Raw genomic sequence first — 22,310 nt, 5'->3', positions numbered from 1 at the left:
TTTTAGATACACTCTTGTTTGCACTTAACTAAATCAGCCCTTCTTCCTAACTTTACCACTGCCACATCCGCCTCCACTAACCAACCCCTTGAAATTCAAAATAGCCTCAACAAACTGGGGGTCTCTGAGTGTTGTGAACTACATCTCCCACCAGTGCTGACCAGCATGCTGGCTGGGGCTGCTGGGAGTTGTAGTCCAAAACACCTGGAGGGCCCAGGGTTGGTACAAGCCGCTTTGGTATAGTACTTCAATTTTTAACTGGCCCCAGCCAACTCTCTACAGTGGATGGAACTGCAAAGATATATATAGGACGTGGGTGGCGCTGTGGGTTAAACCACAGAGCCTAGGGCTTGCCGATCAGAAGGTCAGCGGTTCGAATCCCCACGATGGGGTGAGCTCCCGTTGCTCGGTCCCTGCTCCTGCCAACCTAGCAGTTCGAAAGCACGTCAAAGTGCAAGTAGATAAATAGGGGTTTCCGTGCGCTGCTCTGGTTTGCCAGAAGCAGCTTTGTCATGCTGGCCACATGACCTGGAAGCTGTACGCCGGCTCCCTCAGCCAGTAAAGTGAGATGAGCGCCGCAACCCTTGAGTCAGTCACGACTGGACCTAATGGTCAGGGGTCCCTTTACCTTTATACACACACACACACACACACACACACACACACACACACACACACACACTGGGATCCCCGCTTACATGGGGGTTCTTATCCAGGACGTGCGTAAGTCCGGTCCAGTCTGCCATAGCCCCATTCCACCCCACCCGCTGTCGGCACCAAAAAATAGTGCGTGTGCACACAAATTGGGAGTTGCCTGTATGATCAGGAAAGCAGAAATCAATCCAATCTGGATATTATTATTTTTACTCTGAATTATTTTGCAATTTCTACTATTTCACATAAATCATGTGGCTACTGAGGCTACTGTTGCTCGGATACCTTTAACCAGCAACCCTCAAGATTATTTGGCATTCTCCAGTCTTTCAAGCATATCTTTACAATCTCGAGGGTTAAAAGATTAATTTCCCTTCTACCTTTCTGGTATTTTCAGGAAGTCGAATCTTGCAATTTGCAACCAATGACATGAGACGTGCTTTCTCTGTGCAGAACTGTGCAGTACACACAGCTCTGCTCTTGAGAAAGCCGCGTATCAGCCTTTGCCAACCTGGTGCCCTCCAGATGTTTGGAACTGCAGCTCACATCGGTCCAGACACTCCTTATTTACCTCATAAAGCATCTGTTGCACAGGAGCTTCTTCACTGGTGAGTTCACACGTGTTTAACATCTGCTCCATGTCGTTCAGGCAGCGGCTGATCGCCAAAAGCAGCTCAAAGAGCTTCTGGTCCAAGCTTAAGGAAACTTCCCCCGGCATATTTTCCTGGAAGATGTGGAGATGCTGTTTCTGAGTTTCCTCTGAAGGCTTCATTCATTCATTCATTCATTCATTCATTCACTCACTCACTCACTCACTCACTCGCTTGCTCGTTTACTTTCTCCCAGACCGCATGGCTGACACAAATGAAAACAATTGCAGATAAAATGCAAAAAGCTGAAACGAAACCTCTCACCCCCACAAGCCTTCATAAGTCACCACTGCCTTTAAACACAACAACCATCTCATGATGTTTATTAGGCATTCATTTTCACTTATTGTCAAGCACCTCGGTGGCCTGCTGTTAGGCAGAGAAAGGGTGCAGGTGAGCCTTGAGGCCTGACAGGAGCTTTGGCCTGCTGGGTGTTGGGCAATTTCAGATAGGCAGCAAAACATGGAAGATATTTATGGAAGGTTGCAATTTGGGGCTGGTTTATGGTTAGATGAAAGAGAGAGAGAGATGGAGAGAAAGAAGCAAGCAATGGAAGATACAAGAGTATTCCATACTGGAAGCTTTCAACAAAATGGCAGTCTTGTCATTTCAAAGCAAATCGCTAGAACCAGGGCCTTCTCAACACTGGCTCCGACCAGATGGAACGCTCTGTCTCCTGAGACCAGGGCCCTGTGGGACCTGATTTCTTTCCGCAGGGCCTGGAAGACAGAATTGTTCTGCCTGGCATTTGCCATGGAGCCAACCTGAACCCCTCCCCCATTTCCCCCTTTTCCTTCCGTATGAGGCTGCATTTTAATGTATTTAATCTTGTTCTCAAGTTGTATTTTAATCAGTTGTTTTATATCTAGTGCTAGCCGCCCTGAGCCTGGCCTTGGCCAGGGAGGGCGGGGTATAAATAAAATTTATCATTATTCTTAAATCAATAATAATAATAATAGAAGGACAGAGCCTGAAGCTGAGGCTCCAATACTTTGGCAACCTCATGAGAAGTGAAGACTCCCTGGAAAAGACCCTAATGTTGGGAAAGATTGAGGGCACTAGGAGAAGGGGACGACAGAGGATGAGATGGTTGGACAGTGTTCTCGAAGCTACGAACATGAGTTTGACCAAACTGCGGGAGGCAGTGGGAGACAGGAGTGCCTGGCGTGCTCTGGTCCATGGGGTCACGAAGAGTCGGACACGACTAAACAACAACAACAAATTAAATCAATATGTGAAATGCAGCTCCCACCCTTTTGGCCTTGTTGTCCTTTTAGGGTTGCCTCACACTGCTTGCTGGCTGATTACCCCTACTATAGAAACAAAGTCTCTTACAACCACCCTTTCCTCGAGCTCCTGTTTTTTCCCCCAGGGTCAAACTAGATGCAGCACTCTTTGCCCAATTAGCAATTGCAAAAATGGCTTTTTAAAAAGGTAAATTGCAGACGTGAGACTCCAGATCTAGATTGGGAGCCTGGCATGTCAGCTATGGGGGCTTTAATTCTCCCCCAAAGGGAACATCCCCTCTATGCCTGCTCTTTAGCACTGGGGGGAAAGATCCCGTTTGCTCTAATGGGATTTCACACACACACACACACACACACACACACACACACACACACACCAATAGATGCTGCGCTCTGCCAAGGCTCTGGATCTTGCCCACCAGCCACGCCAGCAACTTATGTAACTCGGGGGGGGGGGGGGAATGCATTTAGTACCTGTGTCTGAACAGACGCTTCTTGGCTCAGATTACCAAGCTGTGCCGTGTACGTTTTCAGCTCCTCAACGGTTGGAGTTCTCACACTCGCTGTGGCACCCTTGGGTAGAATATTTATTTTGGTAGAGATCTAACATTTGGAAAAGCAAAACGTGTTTGGACGAATGCTCCAGATTAAACTCATGGTGATACAGAATGTTCTTATAACAGCAGCAACTAGCTAGCTATAACATAAACCAATAATAAGTTCACCATCTTGGAATGGACACAGAAGTGTCCATTCTTTGTAGGTGGCTTGAAATCTGCTCACAACAAGAGCCTAGCATCTGCTGCGCCCGCATTGATCTGTGCCAACGAACATGTCTACATGTGGCTGAAGCTCTCTCAACGTGTGTTCTAGTTTGTCCAAGGCGATAAACCCAACTTGGTAGGCACCTCTCAAGTATTTGGGAGTCTCAGCATTCCTGAAATCCCTAGACATAATAATGATGGTTTAACCTGAAGAATAGACCATTTAAGAGGGTCCCCTTCAAACGTTTGAAGGGCTGCCATGTAGGTGATGGAACAAATATCATTCTGTTGTTCCAGACAGTAGGGCCTGAACTAAGAAGTTCAAATGACAAGAACTGGGATTTCAACCAAAATTAAACAAGGATTCTCAGGTAACAAGCTGATCGCCAGCAGAATATAGACTACCTGGGGAGGTACAGGACTCTCCTTTGCTTGAGGCTTTTAAGCAGAGGGTGCTATAGCTATTGATCTCCTGCATTGGCAGACTAGATGATATTTTGAGGTGCCATTTTGATCTGTGTTCACCTCTCCTTCTCCAACATGGGGACAATATTACTGACCTATTTCAAATGCTTGCTATTAGAAAATCTGAAAGTCTTAGACACGCCACTGTTGATTGTGTACATACTTGTCTCTTTTGTCTCACTGTCACCTTTTGGTCACAGGGGTTTTGCAGATTTGTGAAATCAATCCCCCCCACACACAGATGACCGGGGCCCAGTGCAGACAAAGCATATCCTTATGGGTGGGAAGTTGGCAATATGACACAACTCTCTCTCTCTCAGGCTCCATCTGCACTAAACATTTAAAGCAGTATCATACTGTTATAAACAGCCAAGACTCCCCCCCCCCAAAGAATCCTGGGACATGTAGTTTGGTAAGGGTGCTAAGAATCGTTTGGAGACCCCATTTCCCTCCCAGAACTACATTTTCCAGAGTTCCCTGGGGTTGATTGTTAAACCACTCTGGGAGTGGCAGCTCTGTGAGGGGAACAGGGTTCTCCCAACGACTCTTAGAATCATAGAATCATAGAGTTGGAAGAGACCACAAGGGCCATCCAGTCCAACCCCCTGCCAAGCAGGAAACACCATCAAAGCATTCCTGACATATGCCTGTCAAGCCTCTGCTTAAAGACCTCCAAAGAAGGAGACTCCACCACACTGCTTGGCAGCAAATTCCACTGCTGAACAGCTCTTACTGTCAGGAAGTTCTTCCTAATGTTTAGGTGGAATCTTCTTTCTTGTAGTTTGAATCCATTGCTCCGTGTCCGCTTCTATGGAGCAGCAGAAAACAATCTTTCTCCCTCCTCCATATGACATCCTTTCATATATTTGAACATGGCTATCATATCCACCCCTTAACCTTCTCTTCTCCAGGCTAAACATACCCAGCTCCCTAAGCCGTTCCTCATAAGGCATCGTTTCCAGGCCTTTGACCATTTTGGTTGCCCTCTTCTGGACACGTTCCAGCTTGTCAGTATCCTTCTTGAACTGTGGTGCCCAGAACTGGACACAGTACTCCAGGTGAGGTCTGACCAGAGCAGAATACAGTGGTACTATTACTTCCCTAGATCTAGATGCTATACTCCTGTTGATGCGACCCAGAATTGCATTGGCTTTTTTAGCTGCTGCATCACACTGCTGACTCATGTCAAGTCTGTGGTCTACCAAAACTCCTAGATCCTTTTAGTTCTCTTAAAAGGCCAATGGCCTATGTAGACCAGCATCCTGTTCTCACATTGGCCAACCCAGTGCCTGGAGGAAGCCTGCAAGCAAGGCATGTGTGAAACAGCACTCTGCCCACCTGTGGCTTCCAGCTACAGGTATCCCCTCTGAGAGCAAAGGCAGATCATTTTCCTAAAGGTACTGCTGCAAAGAGTTGGCACTAAGAGTCAAAAGGTGTAGAATACTGAGCGGAAGGAATTTGCTAGCTGTTGAAGTGCCACAGCTCTTGTTTTTGCTGCAACAGACTAACACAGCTACGCCTCTGGAAACTGTTGTTATTATGGGATGAGCAAATTAGTATACTAACCTGAGATTCAGGGAACTGACAGTGAGGAGGGTTCACCTTGAAGAGCAGCTCCTCCTGCAAATGTTGCCACTTGTCACCTGCTTGGTCCTTTGGAATCAGAACAAGGGGCTCACTTCCCGAGCTGGGTGCCTTGTGACCAGATTGGCCCATCAGACTGCCATGATCAGGAGATAAAATAATCAAGAGAAAAACCAACGGCTGTCAGTATAATGCCCTAAATGGCCTCGGTCCAGTATAAAGTGGTACCTCTACTTACGGATTTAATGCGTTCCAAATGCACATTCGTAAGTTGAAAAAATTTGTAAGTAGAATCCCATAGGAATGCATTGGGAGAAAAAATTCGTAAGTCGAAGCAACCCTATCTAAAAATTCGTAAGTAGAAAAAATCCTATCTAAACCGCATCCAAGATCCAGAGCTCCATTCGTAAGTAGAAACATTCGTAAGTAGAGGTACCACTGTACCTGAAGGAGCGTCTCCACCCCCATCGTTCTGCCCGGACACTGAGGTCCAGTGCCGAGGGCCTTCTGGCAGTTCCCTCACTGCAAGAAGCCAAGTTACAGGGAACCAGGCAGAGGGCCTTCTTGGTAGTGGCACCCACCCTGTGGAACACCCTCCCACCAGGTGTCAAATAGAAAAACAACTACCACCTTTTAGGAGACGCTCCTTAAGGTTTGCACAAAAGCAGTTCCCTTGTAAACTTTGGGAGTGTGTTATTTATTTTTTGTACCTTGCTTGCAATTCCAGAGTTTTGCCATCCCCAGATTGCGGCTGCATCTTCTCCATGTACACTTCAATGAAGTCAACAATATTGTTTTGTTCCGATAGCTGCAGTAGCAGCTCCTGCAAGTGAGGAAGAGAAACAGAGGAAAACTCAAAATGTGAAAAATTGGAGTTTTCTGAAAGCGACGTCTTGCCCCTTTTCACTGTCTTGGTGGCAGGAGCAACATGGCTCAGATTGGGAGCCCTGAGGGTAGGGCCCTGGTTTCCTCCTTTTCTAGGATTTCTAGACAGAGAAGGAAGCTGAATACAGTTGCTGTTGTTAATCACGATGATAACAACAGCTTCATACTTTTGACCACCTTCACCAGCAGGCACCATGGCTGGTTATAGCAATCTAATGTTAAAAATGAAAGAACAGTTGAAAGAGGTTACAGTCACAGGAATAGGGCATGCCCTTAAAACACACATCTTAGGTGTTAAAAGGCCAAGGTAAAGAGGTCCATCTTTAGCATTTGCCAAAAGCTGCATAGTGAAGATGCCAGACATGTCTCTTGTAGTGAGGGCACTCCACAATTTTGGGGTGCCAAAGAGAATTCTCTCTTCTGAGCCACCCACTGAATTTCTGAGGGAGATAGAACTCCCAAGAGCATGGATAGGCAACCTAAGGCATGGGGGCTGGATCCGGCCCAATGGCCTTATAATTCCAGCCTGCGAACAGTCCGGGAATCAGCGTGTTTTTTTCATGAGTAGAATGTGTCCTTTTATTTAAAATGCATCTCTGGGTTATTTGTGGGGCCTGCCTTGTGTTTTTACATGAACAGAATGTATGCTTTTATTTAAAATGCATCTACGAGTTATTTGTGGGGCACAGTAAAGGTAAAGGGACCCCTGACCATTAGGTCCAGTCGTGACCGACTCTGGGGTTGCGCGCTCATCTCGCATTATTGGCCGAGGGAGCTGGCGTACAGCTTCCAGGTCATGTGGCCAGCATGACAAAGCCGCTTCTGGCAAACCAGAGCAGCACATGGAAACGCTGTTTACCTTCCCGCTATAGCGGTTCCTATTTATCTACTTGCATTTTGATGTGCTTTCGAACTGCTAGGTTGGCAGGAGCTGGGACCAAGCAACGGGAGCTCACCCCGTCACAGGGATTCGAACCGCCAACCTTCTGATCAGCAAGCCCTAGGCTCAGTGGTTTAGCCCACAGCGCCACCTGGGTCCATAGGAATTCGTTATTCCCCACCCCAAATATAGTCCACCCCCCACAAGGTCTGAGGGACAGTGGACTGGCCCCCTGCTGAAAAAGTCTGCCGACCCCTGCCCAAGAGGGTCCCCTCTTTGCCGAACTTAACAGTGTATTTCAGCCTCCGTGAAATAGGAATGTTTTAAAATTCCTCCTGAAAGTCAGTAATGAGGTTGGCAGGTGCCCCTCGTCAGGAAGAGAATCTCATAAATGGGGAGCAGCCGTCGGAAAGGCTCTGTCCTGTTTCAACACCAACTGGTGCAACCACCAACAAGGCCTCATCTGCTGAGCATCGGACCAGAGATGGTTGATACTGGGAGAAGGTGCTCGTTTAGGCACTTACGTGTGAGATGTATATGCAGTATTAGAGGGGGGGAATTAAATAAGGCAGAACAATAGACAGCAATAGACATCTTGCCATGTTGTGTGTATGGGGGGGAATTGAGCCGATTTACCTGCTGCTGCTCTAAACCATTCTGCCTACTGAAGAGAGGCTGGTCCGGGGTAAGAAGTGGGAATGTATCCGAGAGGTCAAAATAAAAAGGCTGAGGGAGCTCCTCGGAGGTATTTTCCTCAGGGCTGATCTGTAGAGAGAGGCACACAGGCCAAAGGAAATTTTTTAGCATAGGATTGCAGTGATAGAAAGGTGAAGGAAGGTGGGAGCACCTTAACATAGTTTTTAAATGCTAAGTTTTGAACTCGGACACAGATTACCTGAGCACAAATAATTAATTGGCTTGGACAATTTATATACCACTTACAGATGTTTTGGGTGGGGGATCTCTTAGTGGTTTACAACCTCAAGGTCATAAATAAATATCCAAATACAAAAAAAAACACCAACCTAGAAAAACTCCATGTTATAAAATATCACACAACTAACAAGGAGACTGCATTGTTTGGATACCTGACTGGTTAGGCTTCCAGACTGTGGGAGCCTCTACAAGCATTCTAACCAATATTATTATTTATTGGATTTGTTGAATTATCTTGCCCATAGCAACCCAAAGCGACTTAAAACCAACCAAATAGGTACAGGGGGCTTCTCCCCAAATCTGAGAAAGGCCGCATGCAACACGACCAGTGTAGGACAGGATTCCTCACCCCGCCCTCTTCACACAAGATTTAGAATTGTGTTAACAAACTGCACAAATAGAGAGGTCTCCTGCAGATGCTTGAAGGGTTTGAGACTTCTCCCTGCAACAAGACGTGGCAATGCAGGCTGTTCCTGTTCCGTGTGCCAGCTAGCCAGTCAACCATGCCCCTTTGCAGAATACTCCATTCCAAAAGGTATACAGTGGTACCTTGGGTTACAGACGCTTCAGGTTACAGACTCCGCTAACCCAGAAATAGTACCTCGGGTTAAGATCTTTGCTTCAGGAGGAGAACAGAAATCGCGCGATGGGGGCAGCGGGAGGCTCCATTAGCTAATGTGGTACCTTAGGTTAAGAACAGTTTCAGGTTAAGGATGGACCTCCAGAACGAATTAAGTTCTTAACCCGAGGTACCACTGTATAGTAAGACTGATATGAAAGCTTTGCAAACTGCAGCAGGCGCATGCCCCGGTGTCGCCACGCGAACACATGCGCACAACAGCGACTCTCACGGTGGCCTTGTTTTTCACGGTTTTGTTTTACCTGCTCTTCTGCGCTCTTCCCTTGGAGCGTGCCCTGCACTCTTTCCAAGTTGCATTTCACATCTCTCAGCTTCGAAGACAGGCTCTCTGCCTCCTGCTGGAGGCCAGGGCCCTCGCCGGTGTGCCTGTCTTTGCAGTCCTCCAATAGGTGCGCCACTTTCTGTTCAATCTCTGATAAGATAGCCTGGAATGTCAAGCAGTTAATCATTCTTTTTTATCTATTAATCACTGCAAAGTTTACTTACTGAAAACACCCTAAGCTCATATTCTGTATTAGGGCAAAGGCTGGTTACAGGAATGTTTGGGGGGGTGAATCCAGAAGTGACTCATTTTTCTTCTCCCTTGGGACAAAATCATTTATGTATTTGTGGTGGGTGTTAGAGGAGGAAGAGACAAACAGATACTTGCAAACTGTTCTGCAGCAGCTTCAATACCCCTGCGGTCTTGTGGAAGACTAACCCTGTTAGACCATTGCAGCAAACAAACATCAGCAGAGGCCGGGAGCACCACAAAAGTTAATGCCTTAGTAACTCTTGTGTGCGTTTTCAAAGGTGCTCCAGGTCTTTGTTTGCTTTTCCTGTAATCTCTGGCGCAACCAGATACCTTTTTGCCCTAAGCAAGCCCAAACCTAATTAAGTCGGCATTCAGCCTTCCCATCCCATCTGATTATTCCGAACTGCAGGCTAGGATTTTGCATCTCATTTATCTTTTTCTTTCTCCCTGCCCCCCCCACCCCCCACACTTTATGTTATTAGCTTAACATACAGACAACTCATGAGTCCTCCTGATTAAATCTGAAAGCTTGCTTACTTGTTTCACCCTACTGTTTATTTTGGAGGGTTTTTTTTCCTATTCCTCTTTCCCTTAATGGTCCAATGCAGCCACTAACATTTCTGTCGGTGTGCATTACACTTTACAGAATAACACTTAACAACATGACTAAGGGATGTGTAATCCTCACAATAAACTCGTGTAACAGTGTTTTAACAATTTGCTCACTTTTAAGCTTGCATATGCTTCTAGTGATGTTCACTCTCTTTTGCTTAAATGTTTGTTGCACATTGCCCTGAGCTACTTTGGAAAAAGGCTGATTCTTAAATAGCCTATAGGGACGCAGATGGCGCTGTGGTCTAAACCACAGAGCCTAGAGCTTGCTGATCAGAAGGTCGGCGGTTCAAATCCCCGCAACGGATTTGGTCGTTGCTTGGTCCCAGCTCCTGCCCACCTAGCAGTTTGAAAGCACATCAAAGTGCAAGTTGATAAATAGGTACCGCTACAGCGGGAAGGTAAACGGTGTTTCCGTGCGCTGCTCTGGTTTGCCAGAAGCGGCTTTGTCATGCTGGCCACATGACCTGGAAGCTGTATGCCTGCTCCCTCTGCCAAGAAAAACTGCATGCTGCTACTGGTATGAATGTCTGTGCAAATTATTCTGTTCTAAGCATTGTGGGGAGGGGGAGGGCGCATATTGAGATATGCAGGGTATTATTACTATTATTATTAAAAATTTCTATACCGCCCTTTATCCAAGGCTCACAGGGAAGTTTACATAATATAAAAAGGGTGTGATAGTCCTGCTGCACATCACTAGAAACCCTGCTGGCTTTGGGAGATTTCATCTGTCCATGCAGTTTAAAGCAATAAGGACTAGAAACTTGGCAGTGGTTTAAAACAAAAGTTGGGATTCTCGGGATGTGAATGCTCTGCCTTCATGGCCCTTCCCAGCAGGTGTTGCAAGCCAGCACTGGAGGTGGGGGACGGGGGACGCAGCAACTAACCGGCCGACAGCACTCTGCAAATGCTGGCCATTCCACAGCACTGTGTCTGCACGATGCTGACCTTTATCTCCAAACAAAACACCAAACAAGCCATTGATAAGAGCTTAGTGCCCCCTTCCCCTTAGCTGCTGCAAAATGGCATTTCATCCACCACCAGTCCTTACGCTTGCCAGCGAACATGAACATACAAGGGAGTGGGAGGCCTTTGCAGGGAAAAAAGCACTGGGGAGTAATTACGCCACCCTCCAGTCTCCCTTCGCTGCAGGAAGCTGTTTCCCTTCAAATCTGGGCTGCTTTCCAATCTCAGAGCCCGGCTGGAGGGAAACCTGGCGGGAGAGGGGGTGCTTGTCAGAGGAAATGCACATATATGTGTCTCTCCTGGTGTGTCTCTCCTGCTCTGGCCCTGGCCCTGCATTCACTTGTGGTTGGGTAACATAGCCTGTATTTGCAGGTAACTCCGAGGGCCTGCCTAGGTTTGGCAGACAAGAAGCCAGTTGAGAACATGGGGGGAAGCACCCTTCTCTGTGTGCCCCTATACAGAATCCAGCCAGTCCCTGTTTACTGCAGCAGCGTCACAAAAAAGAGAGTCAGAAGCAGGAATGACAAGGCTGCAGGCATTATGTAGGCGCATCGGAATGAGAGGCAAAGGTGATTGGCTTACTAAACTGCAACAGCGACCTTTGGCCCGCTCAGCTCAGCTTACCTGGCATGCAACTAGACGCTGCTCCACTGTCTGTTGCATTTGGCGGGTCTGGCCTCCTGATCCCAGGGACTCTTTCGTTTGGTCTAGCCACCGTTCCAGCTCGGCAATTTGTGCCTGCCACACATGGAGGAGCCGGGCAAGCTCTGAGTCAGGCCTACCGGCACCCACAGGCTCCTCTGAATCTCCCAATAAGCACTCGGCAGTGTTTGTGACTCGACTGGAGGAGGCTTTGCCCTGTGGGAAAGAAGAGCCAAAGGCTGGAAGATCTGCGAGCTTGAAAATAGCTAACGCGCTCTCGGAAAGCAGCAAGAGCCGGGGGCGGATTAGGGGAGAAAAGAAAGGAAAAGTAAGCCCAAGTGCCAGCCGAGAGTAGTCCCGTGATCTGGTGCAACAGGTTTCTTAGCAGCCGATTTGCATTTGCACAGGTAGACCTCAGCTCGCACAGGAAGTCTGCTGACTCACAGTTCATTAGGTGGCTATCCCAGCGGGACACACACACCAGGAGTGTTTTTCTGGTGTGTGCAGTTAAGACTCTACGCGCTGCACTTCAAAGCTGGTTTGCATGCCAGCGTATGATTTCTTTGTGCTGCTTTTGAGGTTAAGTATGAATAAGGACTGGGGCTAAAAAAATTTTTAAAAACCAATTAAAATAAGGAAGGAAGGAAGGAAGGAAGGAAGGAAGGAAGGAAGGAAGGAAGGAAGGAAGGAAGGAAGGAAGGAAGGGAAAGGAAAGGAAAGGAAAGGAAAGGAAAGGAAAGGAAAGGAGGAAGGAATTTTCAGCTCTGCAACTATAGAGATAGGACTGATTTATTCCAGGTGGTGTCAAACTTCAACTAAAATGCAAACAAAAGCCAATTTCTCCTCCATCCCTAACCTGAGGGCAATATCCTTCTTCACTGCTGTTTCCCAGCAACAAGTACTTACAGTGCAACCTTATATATACTGTATTCATGTCTCAGTGAGTTCAGTTTGGAGCTTACTACCAGGTAAGAGGGTACAGGATTGGAGCATCAGAGCTCTGTTGACTCCAATGCATAGAACTGCCATGAATTTATCTGATCCTCTTTTTAAACCACCTGAGCTAGAGGCAATCGCCACATCTAAACTGTGGAACTCCCTTCCCACAGAGGTGTGTGTTGACACCTTCACTGGACAACTTTTAACAAATGAGCTTTGCCCTGGCTTTTGACACTTGAGAGATATATTGTTAGGGCCCACCATACTTGTCTAATTTTAAGTGGCTCAAAACTGCTTTTACTGTTGTGTAATAGTGTGGACAGTGTTCTCGAAGCCACCAACGTGAGTTTGACCAAACTGCGGGAGGCAGTGCAAGACAGGAGTGCCTGGCGTGCTATGGTCCATGGGGTCACGAAGAGTTGGACACGACTAAACGACTAAACAACTACAATAGTGTGCTTTAATATTAACAATTTGTTTTAATCATTCTACCCTGCCCTGGGAACTTAGGTGAAGAGCAGGCAATAAATTATAATAGTAATAGTAATAATAAATAATAATAATAATAATATCCTGCGAACAGCAAATTTCATAAGGAAACTACGTGGTGTGTGAAGAACAAATTCCTTTTTGTCTGTCCTAAATCTCTCACCATTAAGGCTTGAAAGACAGAGAAAAAAGTTGTCCCTATTTACTTTCTCCAGTGTATAAACCTGCATCATGTTTCCCCTCGCTTGTCTTTCTCCTAAACTGAAAATATAGATTAACCTTTGATGGGTTGTTATGTAGAGAATCTACATTTAGGCATGATGGATTATTGTATAGGCTTTTTCTCTAATCCAGCCTTCCCTAACCTGATGGCCTCCGGATATTTTGGATCGCAACTCCCATCAGCCACAGCCAGCATGGCCAATGGTCAGGGATGATGAGAGTCTCAGTCCAAAGCAGCTGGAGGGCAAGTGATCAGGGACATTGGCTTCAATCCTATGATTGTACATACACTGCGCAATGCAGCCAATCTGCCTTCAGGTTCCTTCATTTCATTTCAATTTGCTTGTATAACAGGTAATCTGATCGTGATATTTTCGACAGCAATTTTCTGGTAACCATCTGATAGGTTTAATGGACCAAAAGTTAGCACACCTACCCTGCTATGACTTCCAAGAACCTCGCCACTTCCTGCTCTTTGCAGAGACAAAGAAATCAACTGCTGGTCAGGCTCCTCAGCATCCACAGCCTACAAAGAAAAGCAGGGATGAAGAAATGTTTTTTCTTTGATGGTGTCTCGGGGTATCTTTTTTTTTTAAGCCTGAGAGCCACATTCCCTTGTAGGCAACTTTCTGGGGGTGCCATGTGCCAATGGTGAGCGGAGCAAGAGGCAGAACTGGGGAGACTCTTAACTTTGCACAAGGAGCTACATTCCAGTCATGCAAAGTTTCATCACACTTCCCAACGAGGCAGAAGCCTTCTAGGAAGGCACGGCTCGTTTCCCGTTTCATCCCAAACCTGTAAACTATTATTTGCAGTGTTAGAATAGGCCACGATATTTAGCTATGGTCTGATGTTCACTAGGTGTTCGGGCTTGTTGCAAATGCGATAACCACAGTTTCCCAGTTTGTGTGATACAAGAAACTATGGTTAGTGGGAAACCTTTTGGTTAGTTCCCTTGCTTGCAAAAAGAAACAGAGGGGCTATGCACATAGCCAAAAGGCTCATCCATAAGTTGGCTTACAAAGCCAGGATATGATCTTCCATAAACAGTCTTCTTGGATCAACATTGTTCTCACTTTGAATGGGCAAAGACTTACACATCCTTTCACCAAATTGCGCCCCTGCCAAATTGACAAAAGAACCAACTTTTATAAAATCACTTTACGTCCTTTCAGAGAAACACACCCCTCCCCACAAACTTGCCAAAAGAGACGGCACTCTCCATTGCTCACGGAAGCTTTCACAAAAGCTCCCATTTTTAAGCTCTGAGCTATATGTGATGCATTTGTAAAAACGATGGAAACAAAATCTCCTTAAATATATTTAGGACAATTCAGCAGCTCCTGTGATTACTAAAATGGGTGTCCTAGTACATGGTAAAGACTTTGCCAACCAAACCCTGTGAAGCAATTAGTCACTCTTTGAGGAATTAATCCAACAAATTCTGCATCATACTCACTTCATTGTGGTATGAATTGTCCTCAGCTTCTTCGACCAAGGAAGGCAGAAGAGACAGTGACCCTCGCTTTTTCGGCTAAAACGTACACACACAGATACAGCCCAGTTATTTGTAGTTGCGAAAAGGACTTTTCATTCAGTCCTCCTCAAAGTTCAATGTCCAGCCAGTTTCTCATGAGTGTAAAGCTCCAATTAATCCAGGCAAATTAATAGGGCCTGAGCCAACCAAAAATTAAAGCGCTTTTAAATCCCATAGATTTCAACAGGGTTTTAAATTGCATCTACCTTTCAAAGTCAACAGACCTTAAATAAAATACGCTGGATCCATGCCCAGTGCAAAAGAGCACAGTCTCAACAATTCTGATTAACGCCAAACCATTTAGCAATGTGGTTTGTTTGCACAAGCCTCCCCCAACCTGGAGCCCGACAAATGTTTTGGACTACAACTCCCAAGAGGCTCCACCAGTGTTGGCATTCCACCATCTCCTTAAGAAAACACCTGCTTAGGCAGGCATTTCCTTGAAGTGAACTTCTGGTTTTATTGTTTTGTGCCCTTTTAAAACTGCTTTCATGGTCATGCTTTTTCACAGTTGTACATTTTGTAAATTTAGCACATGTTTCAATTATGGATGTTTTTGAGGCATCAGATACCAGTAGTATCTGAAGAAGTGTGCATGCACACGAAAGCTCATACCAATGACAAACTTAGTTGGTCTCTACGGTGCTACTGGAAGGATTTTTATTTTATTTTGTTTCGTCCATGTTTATGTTTTGTTCTTCCCCAGTTCCCTGCATCATAAAGGTAAAGGGTAAAGGGGCCCCTGACCATCAGGTCCAGTCGTGTCCGACTCTGGGGTTGCGGCGCTCATCTCGCTCTATAGGCCGAGGGAGCCAGCGTTTGTCCGCAGACAGCTTCCGGGTCATGTGGCCAGCATGACAAAGCTGCTTCTGGCGAACCAGAGCAGCGCACGGAAACGCCGTTTACCTTCCCGCCAGAGCGGTCCCTATTTATCTACTTGCACGTTGATGTGCTTTCAAACTGCTAGGTGGGCAGGAGCTGGGACCGAGCAACGGGAGCTCATCCCATTGCAGGGATTCGAACCGCCGACCTTCTGATCAGCAAGCCCTAGACTCTGTGGTTTAACCCACAGCGCCACCTGGGTCCCTTCCCTGCATCATACACTTCCTCAAAATCTTCCATCTAATGACGTGGAGCTGAGGGAGGAGAAACATACAAACTAATGACCCTTAATACAAACTACGGGGGAGCTGGAGATATACACAACACAAAGACGCCATTTTGGGTGGCAAATGGACCTGAAACTCTGGTGAGAAGCGGCTCCGGCCTAAAATAACCAATATCTAGAAGGGCTCCCTCATTTCTCTGCCCACACTCCTACAAAACTGCTTGAAGAGACGCAGTATCCGCCTACCTGCCAGTCAGCACCAGCTCCAGGTTCTTCCGGCTCTGGGGATTCCAAAATGTCCTCCTCTAGTTCAGGCTGCTCCGGCCTCTGGTGTAGCTCCGCCAAGGAATTCTTCATCCTCGTGAGAATGTCCTCCTTCCTCTGGCAAAGGAGGGCGATCCGCTGCTTTATGTCTTCCATCTCCTCGCCCTAAGGAACAACGATGCTCAGGTGTGACATTTTTTTCCACGAGGGCGGGAAGGGGAAGCACAAAAAATGGAAGGAAATAGCAAATAGTTTATGGCATCTTACTGGAGCCCGATCTCCGCAGCTCCCACTAGCTCTCTGTCTTACGTGGAAGTAGCGCCCCATTGCTGCTGAAAACCAGAGCAAAGGCCTCAGCATGAAAACAAGAGCCTTCTGGATGCGTCTTCGACCGGCCATGGCTTGCTAGGCAATGTGGAGCTTCAGTAAAGAGCAGCACTCTGGGTGGCAAATGGGCATGTGAGGCTTGCGGGAGCAGAATTCCTGGAGGGTGAATGCTCAGGAGTTCTTCCTTTGACAGGCTCAGTCACTAATCTAGATAGGTCAACTATAATAGACTAGCACTTCCTGAAAGTCTGAAAGGTTGTTGTTGTTTTTTTATTTTAAAAACATAACAACATTTCCCTTCTATTCCGAGTGGCACAAAACCAGGAATTAAGAGGCCTGTGTAGTTTTTACCGGAAAACACGCCAAGAAAATGCAAGCAGGCATCCTTCCCTGTCTCTGCTTCTCTGTTCCTGTATCCTCACTGAACAGATTATTCGTATGTAGGAAGGAATCATCCTAACCACCAGGCAATTATGCAATTTAATTAGGGCTTTAGTGTATACATTGCAGTAGGTGCGAAATGCGACATTGCTACTAATGTCGCTGTAATTTGGAGAGCCAAAAGGTGTTAGCATAGTAGCATGGCCTAGTCATTTCCTTGCTTTTCCACCTATATAGTAGACTCTCACGTTCCCCTGTACTATCAAGCTAATCCATTTGAGTCCCCGTTTCTTGCTTAACAGCTCCCCTTCGGCTGCTCACACAGGAAGATGAGTGTGCCACCTCACCATCTGGTATAATTCCAAATGGCTGCTACAGGCTTATTAAAGCTGGCACTGCATGGGCAGGAGGGCTTTTGGCACAGGGCATTCATTCCCTACCTGACCAGCACTTCCCCTGCTGCTGTGCCCTTGCAGAATGGGATCCCGCTGTGTTGTACTGACACTCGGAGTGCAGCGAGCCCAATGCTTACTAATGTAATATCCATGCATCTGAAGAAAGTAAATTGTAAAACTGTTTTGGGGTGTTTTTTTTGTATGAATCAAAATTCCAAAAATTCTGGGATCTGCAACAAAAAAACTGAAGCGTGGGGTGCTTCTCCCACCAACCCAGAACCTCTTTCTGAACATTACATTCCGTTTCTTCCTTACATACTCAATTTTAGCTCCCTCCCTCAACTCTGCCAAGAGTCAATCATCATTCTGGACCTTTTTTACCTCCCTGAAAATGTGTTGTGTTTCTGAGAACTTCTGATTTTCCCCTAAACTTGTTTGTTGCTTCTCTTTCTCTCTGTTTGGTGACATTTTGGCTACATTAGGATCCACATTCTGAGAATTGGTATTAATATTAGTATATATGCTATACAGCGTGTACCAGAATACTAACCTAAGTCCAAGTGAATTCCCAGGAAACTCCTTTCTCATACTTTTAATTAGTATTATAGCCTTAAGTCCATTTTCAATGAAACTGTTTCGTCCTTTGCCAGTCCTCCCAAACCCTGAACAAGATTTCAGTTTAACACATTCATCTGTTTCAACTCACACACATGTTGTTATTTTAGCAGCTGCTAATAAGTTTGGGGTCAAAAATCTATTCCAGTCTCCTAAGCTTCAAATGAGAACGGCTGTTTCATTTGTCTGCTTTTTTAAAGGAAAAGAAAAGGGTATATAATTCGGCCATGTTTTCTATTTATCTCTGCATCATCTTTTTCTGCACCTGACTCCTCCAATTGGAAAACTTCCAATTAGGAAATTTTCACCTCTTTCTGGAACCGCCCCTTCACGTTGTTTACAGTTTTGAGTCTGAAATGCAATTAGCTTCTGGCAGGCTAGAGAAATGTAAAAACAATTAGCACTCTGGGTGGTTCCAGTTAATTTACGTGGCAGATGCAGAAGCAGGGAGGGAAGGACTCTGGACAGAGCCAATGAACACACTGGAAGACACCAGAGGAGGAATGATGAAAGGGTAGGCAACCTGTTGCCATTGGGACTACAACTCCCATCATCCCTGGCAACCAGCCATGCTGACTGATGGGAGTTGTAGATACTGCAGTTAAGTTCAGAGCACAGCAGGCATCCAACACAGATGGAAGAGGGGGGGGGGGAATGCAAAGCTCACCTCTGGGTAGGAGGCAGCCTGAGCAGGCCATGGGATTTCTGTAGCCGATTCCTCCAAGCCACTCTTCATGAACTGGAACTGCTTCAGAGAGTCTATTTCTTGCTCGCTCTCTTCCAGCTCTTTCACAATGGGCTGTAAAACAATAATTACTATTAGCTGTTTTGAAGTGGGCGGTGGGACACATAGCCCCGTAACCTAATAAACACCTACACAGCACTGCCTGCACCCATGTTCAGCTCATAAAGGATGAGTCAACACATCAAGAAAAGTGAAACAGTGAAAGAGGTGGAGCTGCTTTGTAACAGGTCAGGCCACCATTCAGCCCAAAGATTGTCTACACTGAGTGATGGAAGCACTTCACAGTTAGGCATCTGCCTATTATTAGGGAATACAGGGTTGCCATTTCTCAGAAAAAACCAGGACACCCCAAAAGAGTTGTTGAGCTTGTTTTTTAGGAAGACCCCGAAAGTGGTTGAGCTTTCTTTTACAAAAACGCCCAAAAAATTTGCTTTTTCGATTGACTTCTCCAAGATCCAGAACAAAGTGCCACCTTTCAGAAATTCCAACTTTGAAATCCCTGTAGTGTCCATGAAAATCAGGACGTATGGTAGCCCTAATATTGATGGTACTACAGATGAAGCATTCAAAACAGGCAGAGGAAAATCATGGCTGAAGCAATAAAGAAAGCAGCAGCAGAAGCAGCTAGACTGTCCAGATGTGGATCTGTTATGTAGAATGTGCTATGTGCAGCCGTGATTCATATCTGAACTGTATTGCTTAGGAGAGGTGTCTGTGTTTCTGAATGGGGAAACAAAATAAGTTTTAAAGCCAATTGTGGAAACTGAAATGCACAAGATGCACAATTGTGAAGTTAACTTTAAAAAATCCAGGCATTTCCAAAGTTTTGTGCCTTGGGTTAAATCAGGCATCCCCAAACTTCGGCCCTCCAGATGTTTTGGACTACAATTCCCATCTTTCCCAACCACTGGTCCTGTTAGCTAGGGATCAGTATACCTGAAGGAGCGTCTCCACCTCCATCATTCTGCCCGGACACTGAGGTCCAGCACCGAGGGCCTTCTGGCGGTTCCCTCGTTGCGAGAAGCCAAGTTGCAGGGAACTAGGCAGAGGGCCTTCTCGGTGGTGGCGCCTGCCCTGCGGAACGCCCTCCCAACAGATGTCAAAGAGGAAAACAACTACCAGACTTTTAGAATACATCTGAAGGCAGCCCTATTCAGGGAGGCTTTTAATGTTTAATAGATTATTGTGTTTTATTTTTCTGTTGGAAGCCACCCAGAGTGGCTGGGGAAACCATTATTATTATCATCATGGGAGTTGTAGGCCAAAACATCTGGAGGGCCGCAGTTTGGGGATGCCTGGGTTAAATAATCAACGGAAGCAGATGCAGAAGACTTGCCGGACAGGTGCTTTGTTCGCCGGCTGTCACATTCTTGTCCAGTCACAAAGAAATTACTTAACATGACAGGATGTTTTCTGTCACTCCAGCACCTACGTCGTGTTTGCTTTTACCTCGAGCAGTGCGTTTTGCTCCTTGGTCATTCTTTCTAAGGTCTTCAGCTCTTTCAAAAGTTGCTTTGTTCTTTGGAACACAGAGAGGGGTTGCAGCCTCATGCCTGGTAACCTCAGACTCTCTTTATAGGACTGGATTTCAGCAATTGCCTTCTGCATGGGGCTGATATGGGCCATTATAACCTGAAAAGGTAAGGTGCAGGATCAGTGCAACTGTATGAAGTTTGAATGGGTTGGGGAAGGAAGTATAAAATAACGCTCAGGATGATCAGAACATTTCACAATTCACATACATGATCTTGGAAAATATTATTAAAGAGGAATACTAATTTAAATACTAATTTTAAAAAACAGGGTGAACTTGAGTTTTCAAAATACATGGGATAAACTGTGCATGCAGCAGTTCCCTGGTCCAATCCTTGGCATCTCTCTATAACCGGAAATGGCAGGGACTGAACCCAGCTGCTTCTGAAGCAGGGGTCAGGAATGTTTTCCGGTCAATGGGTTGGATCCTGGTCAATCGCCCACCTCTCAATCACCCGGCATCATTATGACATCAGGCGACAACTTCAGCTAATCGAAAGCGGCAAAGCTGTCTGTGGAGGAAAACATGGACAAAGCAGAGGTTGAACTGAGCCCTCTGAAAGTGAATTGTTGATTGGCGTTGAATGCATGCCTTCAGAGGGGCTCGCTTTCAGCGTGGAAAGCAAGCTCTTACGGGTTTCCCAATAGGAAACTCCTTAGTGCAGCCAATCCCAGAGAGGCTCAGTGTCAGTGCCAATCCGTTGGTGGGTGCTGTCAGTGAGCCCCACTTGCAAAGGAACAACCAAGAGCACAATTTCAGCTCTGGTTGCTCCTTTGCAGCTGTGTTCTTACCTGCTCCACATATGACATCACTTACGATGCCAGGTGTGCAGTAGCTGGGCATGTTGGGGCAAATGGCCTTGTGGGCCAAATTAGGAACCTTAGCAGGCCTCTTTGAGCTCATGGGATTGGGGGTTCCCTATGTCTGATCTGAAGGACCAGGTAACCAGGTGATTGGAAAGACCCGCTGCCATTCACCCAGGTGAGCTGATCGTCAGAAAAAGGAGGCACTACCGGTCTGGATACGCAGATAATCTAAGCTGATATGTAGAAAGCAGCTTAACATTTTCCAGTATTAATTAACAGCCTCTTTTATGAGCTAACTCACCTGGCCATGTTTAAGATGCTCCTTCGGAGAAAGATCGAGTGTGTCTTCTGAAGGGGACAAGATAGTCTTAATTTTGTCCACATCCTTCTCCATTTTTTTCACTTCAGATTCAATAGCTTCCACCTCCTACATTTTGAGAAACATTCTTATTATTTGTGGGATTGTCTGCCAAAGACAATTAGAACCAAAAAGGCGAACAGAACCCTTGCGCCAGGTTCCGAAAGGTCCCTTTTCTTCATCTTTGAAAAGCTGCACATCCCATGAGCATCATTTCAGATGACACCCTGTTTTCCTGGTACAGCCTTCATCAAATAATGCTCTACAGTCTTTGATTCATCATTCCTGGTTCTCTCGCAAGAGGCACAGACATACCCATGACCCCAACAGCCACGTTTGTTAAAAAGGAAAAAGGGAGGAAAGGTAAAGGTGGAAGAGGAGTAATACTGCTTCAAGAAAATAACTAATGCATTGCCACCAGGCACATCTATATCCTGCAAAATCAAAGAGAATCCACCCTCTCTCAGGAGAGGCCCACCCACACTTACATCGGCCAAGTGCTGGATGTGGGGAAGAATCTCCAATATCTTCTGTTGCAAGGCTTTAACTTGCTCGTTTACTTTGTTCAGCATCTGAACCATGCAGCCAGTTTCAATTAAAGATGAGAACTCCTCCAACTCCGGATAAATTGCACTGAGAATGCTTTGCTTTTGTTCCGAATCTTCAAATGCCATCTAGGAAAGGGGATGGGGAGACGACAAAGTTTTGACCCGGAAAAGGAGGAGGGGGAAGAAAGATTAACATACATGAAAATGCACTTGAATGTTCAAGAAAAAAATAACCTCATCATTCCTGAATCCTGCAGATTTGTGCAGCGTCGACGGGCACTAATCAACAGGCATTAAGATGAAAATACGGAGCGCAGGAAGACCCCAGTTTTAATGGGGACCATAGTGGGTTAACCCTTCTCTCCCCAGGAATGCCCTCCTACGAAAATCAGCCTTACCCTGTGGCTTTTCAGATCAAACATGAGTGTGAGGCATATATTTTAAGGCTGAGGACACTTCCTCACAGCCAATTTATTGTGGACGTGGAGCTGCTCCGTGGATGCAAATTGTGTGAACAGTCCGCACAACATTGTACTTCTCCCCCCCCCATTTTCAATTTTATTTTACACTTGAAACAATAACAACATTTCAAATAAAAGA

General features: G+C 46.1%; 1 protein-coding gene across 4 annotated transcripts in view; it reads right to left on the bottom strand.

Annotated features, from left to right (window-relative positions):
- Window positions 1–22,310, bottom strand: part of SYNE2 (spectrin repeat containing nuclear envelope protein 2) — a 233,425-nt gene that overhangs the window by 80,751 nt on the left and 130,364 nt on the right. For 2 of the 4 annotated variants that reach the window (XM_060271444.1, XM_060271433.1), the window contains exons 56-69: window positions 21,651–21,836; window positions 21,106–21,231; window positions 19,914–20,096; window positions 18,387–18,518; window positions 15,984–16,166; window positions 14,552–14,626; window positions 13,529–13,618; window positions 11,425–11,658; window positions 8,948–9,130; window positions 7,766–7,894; window positions 6,075–6,187; window positions 5,347–5,500; window positions 3,026–3,154; window positions 1,226–1,378 (exon numbers count right to left, since the gene is read on the bottom strand). In XM_060271444.1, the coding sequence (XP_060127427.1) occupies window positions 1,226–1,378; window positions 3,026–3,154; window positions 5,347–5,500; window positions 6,075–6,187; window positions 7,766–7,894; window positions 8,948–9,130; window positions 11,425–11,658; window positions 13,529–13,618; window positions 14,552–14,626; window positions 15,984–16,166; window positions 18,387–18,518; window positions 19,914–20,096; window positions 21,106–21,231; window positions 21,651–21,836 (2,070 nt within the window). The remainder of the gene's footprint in view (window positions 1–1,225; window positions 1,379–3,025; window positions 3,155–5,346; window positions 5,501–6,074; window positions 6,188–7,765; window positions 7,895–8,947; window positions 9,131–11,424; window positions 11,659–13,528; window positions 13,619–14,551; window positions 14,627–15,983; window positions 16,167–18,386; window positions 18,519–19,913; window positions 20,097–21,105; window positions 21,232–21,650; window positions 21,837–22,310) is intronic. The other 2 variants (XM_060271437.1, XM_060271442.1) reach the window with 2 other exon arrangements.

This window comes from Zootoca vivipara, chromosome 1 (assembly GCF_963506605.1).
Source record: "Zootoca vivipara chromosome 1, rZooViv1.1, whole genome shotgun sequence".
NCBI lineage: Eukaryota > Metazoa > Chordata > Lepidosauria > Squamata > Lacertidae > Zootoca > Zootoca vivipara.
This window is presented reverse-complemented; position numbering and strand designations above follow the sequence as displayed.